The sequence below is a fragment of the Oncorhynchus tshawytscha genome, linkage group LG26, assembly GCF_018296145.1.
Source record: "Oncorhynchus tshawytscha isolate Ot180627B linkage group LG26, Otsh_v2.0, whole genome shotgun sequence".
Classification (NCBI taxonomy): Eukaryota; Metazoa; Chordata; class Actinopteri; order Salmoniformes; family Salmonidae; genus Oncorhynchus; species Oncorhynchus tshawytscha.
In genome coordinates this window covers 23,716,568-23,724,970 of record NC_056454.1, presented here as the reverse complement: position 1 = coordinate 23,724,970, position 8,403 = coordinate 23,716,568, and the positions used below count along the sequence as shown (strand labels likewise).

The window sequence follows — 8,403 nt, the reverse complement described above, 5'->3', positions numbered from 1 at the left end:
CAAAACCGCCATAAAAAGCCACACTATGGTTTGCAACTGCACATTGTACTTTTTGGAGAAATGTCCTCTGGTCTGATGAAACAAAAATAGAACTGTTTGGCCATAATGGCCATCGATATGGAAAAAGGGGGAGGCTTGCAAGCCAAAGAACACCATCCCAACAGTGAAGCACGGGTGTCGCAGCATTATGTTGTGGGGGTGCTTTGCTGCAGGAGGGACTGGTGCCCTAAACAAAATAGATGGCATCATGAGGCAGGAACATTATGTGGATATATTGAAGCAACATCTCAAGACATCAGTCAGGAAGTTAACGCTTGGTCGCAAATGGACAATAACCCAATAAGCAAACTTCCAAAGTTGTGGCAAAATGGCTTAAGGACAACAAAGTCAAGGTATTGGAGTGGCCATCACGAAGCCCTGACCTCAATCCTATAGAAAAATTGTGGGCAGAACGGAAAAAGGAGGCCTACAAACCTGACTCAGACACACCAGCTGTGTCAGGAGGAATGGGCCAAAATTCACCCAACTTCTTGTGGGAAGCTTGTGGAAGGCTACCTGAAATGTTTGACCCAAGTTAAACAATTTAAAGGCAATGCTACAAAATGCTGTATGTAAACTTCTGACCCACTAGGAATGTGATGAAAGCTGAAATAAATTATTCTCTCTACTATTATTCTGACATTTCACATTCTTAAAATAAAGTGGTGATCCTTACTGACCAAAGATGGAGAATCTTTACTAGGATTGGATGTCAGGAATTGTGACAAGCTGAGTTTAAATGTATTTGGCTAAGGTGTATGTAAACTTCCGATTTCAACTGTACATATGACTACATTTCACAATATGTGAACCCTGTTGATGTAATGGCATCTTTTAATGCAGTGTTGTAACGTTGTAACACTCTTAAGAGCTTCAGATTCAGAAATCTTTGTACCACAACATAAATGGTTATAAAAACTGCATATATGTACATTCACTCACACACATACACACTCCTCTCTCAGATTTTCCCAGGGACTGTGCGACGCGTCCTCCCATCGCTGTCGATCTCAACAGCGTCGATCTCAACAGCATCAATCTCAAGAGATAGTTGATGTTTAAAAAAAACATACACATTTAAAGACTTCTATAAACAATGCTTAAATTTCTCCAACATTTTCTCCCTCTGTCACTGTCTCTTCCTCTCTATAGTTGTTGCTACATAGGGTACAACAAGTACCCAGAGAAGGATGAGTGGACGTATTGGCCAGCGTATAGTCCTGCGGCCTGGTCCGAGGGTAGCTGGAGGTACACGGTGTCCCCGGGTTGTAGAGGTAACACTGCGCTCCCCGACGCCTGATCCAGGAATCCCTTCTTATACTCGTCATATGTGTACATCACAGGCTCATCGTTCCTCATCAGCGCCACCCACACGTTGGCCCCTTTGCAGTGGACGTGGTAGGCAAAGTAGTAGATCCCGGGCATGTCACAGGTAAACACGCCTGTCTGGGGGTTGTAGTTCTGACGGCCGTTGTACAGGATCTTGTCAAACACCACAGGCGTGCCCACTGGTGGGAAGGGTGTGGTCACCAGAGCCGTGAACGCTGGCATCTCCAGACCGTTGGCGCCCATTACCTCTCCACTGTTTTCTCCATATTTCCCCTTCTTGCCATAGCCGGTGGTCTTGACTCCATCCAGGCCAGGAGGAATACCCATCTCAGTGAGGACTGCTCCCATGTTAGGGGAGAGGGCGGGGGGTCCGGGTGGGCCTGGGGGACCAGGTAGACCTGGCTGGCCTGGATTTCCTGGTGGTCCTCCAGGACCTTCTTTACCTGGAGGTCCAAGAGGACCAGGGACACCTGGGTTTCCGTTACCCTCAACGCCGGGAAGACCAGGTAATCCGCTGTCACCTTTAGACCCAGGGGCACCAGGAGGTCCGATCGGCCCACCTGCACCTCCCAGACCTGGAATGCCCTTAGGGCCTTGGGGACCCTTCTCTCCTGGAAGTCCTCCCTCTCCCTTTGGCCCAGATAGGCCTGGAATGCCAGGGGCGCCTGGTAACCCTTTGTGTCCGCCTTCCCCTTGGGGTCCTACAGGCCCAGCGGGACCCCTTGGCCCTGGCTCTCCTCCCTCTCCAGGGAAGCCATTCTGACCATGAAGTCCAGGAGGACCAGGCTCACCCTGGCCACCTGGCAGCCCCTTTTGCCCTCCCTCTCCAGCCTCTCCCTTTGCCCCTGGTTGGCCAAGACCTCCAGGGGGTCCTATAGGGCCAAGGGGACCAGCTGGTCCGATTGGTCCAGGTGGTCCAATCACACCTGGAAGTCCTCCATGGCCTTTGTCTCCCTTTGGTCCTGGGCCTCCGGGCATCCCACCCATCCCTTTATCTCCCTTGGGTCCTGGGAATCCTGGTTTTCCAAATCCGGGCAATCCAGGCTTCCCTGGCAAACCTGGAGGGCCTGGGTGCCCTTTCCCACCAGGCATGCCTGGTTGTCCAGGCAGACCATTCTGGCCTGGTTTTCCCTGGCCTGGCAACCCTGGTGGACCGGTCTCGCCACCCTCTCCTGCTGGTCCAGCCAGCCCCTGCTCTCCAGGAGGGCCTGGTTTCCCTGGTCCTCCTGGTGGCCCCGATATGCCATTCATTCCAGGCTTGCCCACACCGGGCATCCCTCCCTGGCCTGGAGGTCCAGGGGGTCCTGCTGGCCCTTTGTGGCCTGGCTGTCCTGGCTGTCCAATTCCCTTGTCACCCTTGGGTCCTGGTAATCCTGGTAGTCCCGGCAGACCCTTATGTCCTGGCTCCCCCTTGGGTCCTGGTTGTCCTGGTAACCCCCCAACCCCTGGTTTTCCTATCCCCGGGAGACCTGGAGGACCAGGGGGGCCCTGAGGCCCTGGCTGCCCCATATGACCGTCTCCACCCTTGGGGCCCAGCTCTCCAGGTACACCTGGGTCTCCCATGCCCCCTGGCTTGCCTGGAATTCCCGGGAGTCCTGGTTTGCCTACACCAGGGAATCCTGGGGGACCAGCGGAGCCTGGTTTTCCTTCACCTCCTGGCTGTCCTACCCCAGGAGGACCTGGTGGCCCAGAGGGTCCCTCAGGTCCTGCAGGCCCAGCTGGGCCCTGCTCTCCTGGCAGGCCTCCAGGGAGACCTCCCACAGCCCCACTGGGGATGGTCTGACCTGTAGGGGATAAGATGTCCAATCAGTCTAAACATTATTGGAAGATTGCAGGCATAGCACAATATTCAGCACAAGAGCAAAATGAAGTACAATCTGCTTGTGTGTATGTCTTAACTAGAGTTAGGTTAGGTAATGAACATTGAAAGATTGACATAGTCTCAACATAAACAACATACTATTGCCCTACTCCATAGTAGTGCGCTACTTTCGACCAGAGCCACAAGTCCTTTGAGATTGCCATTTGATCTCACCTTTGTCCTGTCCACTGTTGACTACCACACCTTTGCGGGGGTACTCCTTGCCCATGTGCATGGGCATCTGGGGGATCTCTTTTCTGTAATGGGGGTACTGCATGTGGGGCATGTCCTTTCCTGGCCACTGCTGCTGAGGGTGCTGCTCTTTGCTGCCCATGCCCATGTGGGACAGGTGTGGCATAGGCTGGTGCTGCTGGGGTTGCTGCTGGGGGTGCTGCTGGTGCTGCTTGTGTCCGTAGTATACCCCCGCGTGAACGAGAGGTAGTACTGCAAGCTGAAACAGAGCCACGAGGAGAGGGGCTGAGAGAGAAGGCATGGCCATGGCCTGGGGAAGACAGCAGAGGAGAACTATGTTAGACAATCAGTCAATTGATCAATTGATCAAAAAGTCAATCAATGAGCCAATCAAAGGAATCTAATTCACTGCCAGTATGTATTTTTCAATCAAATGCAAACAGTCAAACATACATACATGGCAATAAAAGCCATATGACTGGTAATATGAAAGCTTTTCCCCATAGAAAGGGATTCATACCCTGATACACCTTCGCATTGCTCTGGCTCCACCTACTGGACAGTAAGAGCAATATATTACACAGACAGCGCTGCCGGCAGCTGACGACGACCAGTCACTCAACACTTAACCATGGGCCAGCCTTTTTAAAAATAGTATATATTGCCAGATGTAGGATGTGGTAACCACAAAACAGTTTTCTTTTTACATGCTCAATCTTGTAACAACACTGCTAACTGACTACATTTACATTTTACAGATGCTCTTATCCAGAGCAACTTCCAGTACTTAGTGGATATATTTTAATACTTTTTTTCTACTGTTCAAACCCACAATCCTTGCGCTTGCCATGCTCTGCCAACTGAGCTACACTTGACCTAGGCAGACCGCAGACTGTTGCCTAACACAATGTTTCCAATGCTGTTGCCTAGGGTCAGGTTTACGAGACTACTAACTGACTGAGCAATGCCTTGGCTTTCAAACAGCTGATGGAGCAAAATGATAACATTACTAATAGCCCTGTTATCAGACATACTATCAGACAAACGAACTGACAAGGACATTTATACTTCACATGAAAGCTTCTGAAAATAACCCACCAGATCAGAAGAAACTCAAATGCGTTTCAGCCTACAAGTCATAGCTGAAAAAAAGCAGTTTTACTCAAGATAGGTAGGTGGGAAAAGAAATGATTCTCTGTTATGTTTCTTAACACGTTCTTTCTTTCGTTAAATAATGAATCATATAACGTGGCTGTTTTTGGCTAGGCTTTGTGTGTGTCTCTGACCTTCTACTGTGAACCCTCCCAGATGTTCTCAGGAAATGAGGATGCTCCGTCAAGACTCAGCTACAGTATAACAAAGAGCATCAGAGCTGGAACTGGGAGATGGTGTATCTTGGCTTTGGTCCTCTTTTGTGTTACGGTAGCCAATTACTATTTAACCCGTTAAAACACTGTTCAAATTCCAATGCTAATGTTTGAGTTTGACTGTAATAGTAAAGATTATGTGAGAAGTAATATTGATTGATTGGTATACAGTCTCAGAAATATGCTGTTATAGTGATGTACTTACAAAGGCTGGGCAATTTTCAAGAATGCCATTGAACTGAATATCTTGTCACTTACTGTAGTTTGACTGTTTGATCTCTCTCACACACAGTTTCTCTCACACACTCTCTCTCACCCTCTACCTCTCTCTCTATATCTTTCTTTCTCTCCCTCACCGAATCCCTCTTGTCACTGTCTATCCCTCACTCTGCCCCTCTCTTATACAGAACACAGAGCTCTGATGGTCAAAGTCTGTACTGTAGGCTAAACACCAGTATGTTAGAGATCAGCCCTCCAAACCAAAGCTTTTTGTTCGGAGAGCTGGTCTGGCCAAAATATGCAGCAGGAATAAGTTTTCTGAGTTGGCTTGGCCAGTTAGGTAGCCAGTTCATTCCAATTGGTTGTCACAGCTGACCTTTGTGAATGAGAAATACTGATGGAAGAAGGATGGAATACATTTGTTGGAGAGGCTATTATTCCGTGTTTCTGTCAAATTCATACTTACCATAGAGTTCATAGGGTTCACACATTCTGAAGATAAATAAAGAGAAATGGCTGCTTTCTTAGGTTCTCTGGTGGTTTTACAGTATGTTTCCTGCCAAGCCTCCGAATCAACACATACCATTTGACAATAGATAGGCTACTACTTAAAAGTCATGCACAAGATTCAACCACAGGTATGAATGAATGATGTCAGAACTACTGACATAAAAAAAAAAGTCAAATGCAGCAATGCAGGTGTACAGTGAGAAATGATACAGAGGGAAAGTCAAGTAGTAAGGGATATCCGCTCCTGGTCAGTTCATGTGGTTGTGGTGAACTCCTAGCCTAACAGAGGTCCTGTTAGGTCCTCAGATGTTGGGCTGCAATTGTGACATTGTGAACAGGAGTCAACACAGATTGGTACAGGCTATCTGAGAAATGTCACCCCATTCTTCCTCAAGGAAGTCCAACAATTCACAGAATTTTTACAGCAGTGAGTGTGACCCAAAAAGTTGACCAAAACGTGTCCATGCGATCTGTGTGTGTGTGTGTGTGTGTCTGTGTGTTTGAATGTAGCAGGTTACGCACTGCGTGTCACTCACTCATGCGTAATCTTACTGCAGTGAGAGGAATTTCTCTCACCCCTAAGCCAACCCTCAGGCATGCCAAGTGGAAAATAGGAACACCTCGCTGCCCGCAACCTCCCTGACCTCAACCTCCCTGACCTCGTCACTCTCCGCTTCTCTACTGATCTTGTGTTGCTTCCTCTCCTACATTTATCTGTCTGGGGCTGCTGTCTGCACGTGAGAGAAACAAGAATATGTTTGTTAATGTATACGTGCATCTGTGTGTATTTTCTAACTTTTCATTCACATCCAGGACCCAGACGTCCAATCCAACGAGCAGAGCTCTGGTCCAACAGATAGAAGAGCGGTCCAACAAGGCCGTCCAGACCGCCTTCTAGTCTTACACGATTTTTCTCCGTCTTGTGCATTTCCTTCTGAAGGTCAGTAAACGCAGACAGACATTTGGGTTGTCTTTGGCTGATACTCCTATGGTAGGATTGTGTGTTTGTGTATGTGTGTCTGTGTGTGTGTTTCTCTGTCTGTTTCAATTTGGGCTTTAACGGCGGTCCTGATCCTGTCTAGTTGTGTATCTGGCTTGGGCCAGAGAGGATTCCGTTTTGGGGTTGGGTCTGGCCGGCTGCTTCTGGGAGAGGAGGGGGTAATGCTTTATTTTGCACTCATATTTGAACTGGTATATAATATTTACAAAGACCATTCTTAATACAAATGGGAAACTGATGAGTGTGAAAAACCCAGTATCAGTTCAAACTGGTGCGCCTGGCACCTACGACCATACCCTGTTCAAAGGCGCTTAAATATTTTGTCTTGCCCATTCACCCTCTGGATGGAACACATACACAAACCATGTCTCAATTTTCTCAAGGCACTGCATCTCAGTGCTTGAGGCATCACCACAGACACCCTGGTTCAAATCCGGGGCTGTATCACAACCAGCTGTGATTGGGTGTCTGATAGGGCGGCGCACAATTGGCCCAGTGTCGTCTGGATTTGGACGGTGTAGGCCGTCATTGTAAATAAGAATTTGTTCTTAACTGACTTGCCTAGTTAAATAAAAAAATACAAATACAAGTTTCTGGATCGACGTATATGACAGCATGTTCCAGTTCCCGCCAATATCCAGCAACTTCACACAGCCATTGAAGAGGAGTGGGACACCATTCCACAGGCCACAACCAACAGGCTGATCAACTCTATGTGAAGGAGATTGGTTGCGCTGCATGAGGCAAATGGTGATCACACCAGATACTGACTGGTTTTCTGATCTCTGCCCCTACCTTTACATTTAAAAAAAACTGTGACCAACATATGCATATCTGTATTCCCAGCCATGTGAAGTCCATAGATTAGGGCCTAATGAATGTATTTCAATTGACTGATTTCCTTATATGAACTGTAACTCAAGAAAGGTCCACCACCCAATGGACATCCAGCCAACTGGACAGAACTGTGAGATGCATTGGAGTCAACATGGGCCAGCATCCCTGTGGAACGCTTTCAACACCTCGTAGAGTCCATGTCCTGACGAATTGAGGCTGTTCTGAAGCCAAAAGCAGGGAGATGCACCTCAGTATTAGGAAGGTGTTCTTAATGTTTTGTGCACTCAGCATATATAGTGAAAATATATATATATATATATATTCAGTTGAAGTCGGAAGTTTACATACACCTTAGCCAAATACATTTAAACTCAGTTTTTCACAATTCCTGACATTTAATCCAAGTAAAAATTCCCTGTTTTAGGTTAGTTAGGATCACCACTTTTTTTAAGAATGTGAAATTTCAGATTGATAGAGAGAATAGTAGAGAGAATGATTTATTTCAGCTTTTATTTCTTTCATCACATTCCCAGTGGGTCAGAATGTCACGCCCTGACCTTAGTTATCTTTGTTTTCTTTATTATTTTGGTTAGGTCAGGGTGTGACAAGGGTGGTTTGTGGAGTGTAATGTCTAGGGGTTTTTGTATGTCTAGGTTTTTTTGTACTGTCTAGGTGTTTTCGTCCTGTCTAGGGTTTTTGTATATCTATGGGGTTTTAGTATGTCTAGGTATATGTAGGTCTATGGTGGCCTGAATTGGTTCCCAATCAGAGGCAGCTGTTTATCGTTGTTTATAAACGTTGTTTATAAACTTGTTTTAATGACTCCAACCTAAGTGTATGTGAACTTCCGACTTCAGCTGTATGTATATATGACCTCAATCCTATAGAAATTTGTGGGCAGAACTGAAAAAGCATGTGTGAGCAAGGAGGCCTACAAACCTGACTCAGTTACACCAGCTCTGTCAGGAGGAATGGGCCAAAATTCACCCAACTTATTGCGGGAAGCTTGTGGAAGGCTACCCAAAATGTTTGACCGAAGTTAAACATTT

At 47.1% G+C, this 8,403-nt stretch overlaps 1 protein-coding gene across 2 annotated transcripts in view; it reads right to left on the bottom strand.

Moving 5' to 3' along the window:
* Nucleotides 1–756: 756 nt before the first annotated feature.
* The window catches only part of col8a1a (collagen, type VIII, alpha 1a), a 32,344-nt gene continuing 24,697 nt past the window's right edge, over nt 757–8,403 (bottom strand). The window contains exons 1-3 of one of the 2 annotated variants that reach the window (XM_024389320.1): nt 3,942–4,049; nt 3,404–3,731; nt 757–3,152 (exon numbers count right to left, since the gene is read on the bottom strand). In XM_024389320.1, the coding sequence (XP_024245088.1) occupies nt 1,198–3,152; nt 3,404–3,731; nt 3,942–3,959 (2,301 nt within the window). In that variant the 5' untranslated portion in view covers nt 3,960–4,049 and the 3' untranslated portion in view covers nt 757–1,197. Of the gene's footprint in view, nt 3,153–3,403; nt 3,732–3,941; nt 4,050–8,403 lie in introns of those variants that run through there. The other variant, XM_024389321.2, reaches the window with a different exon arrangement.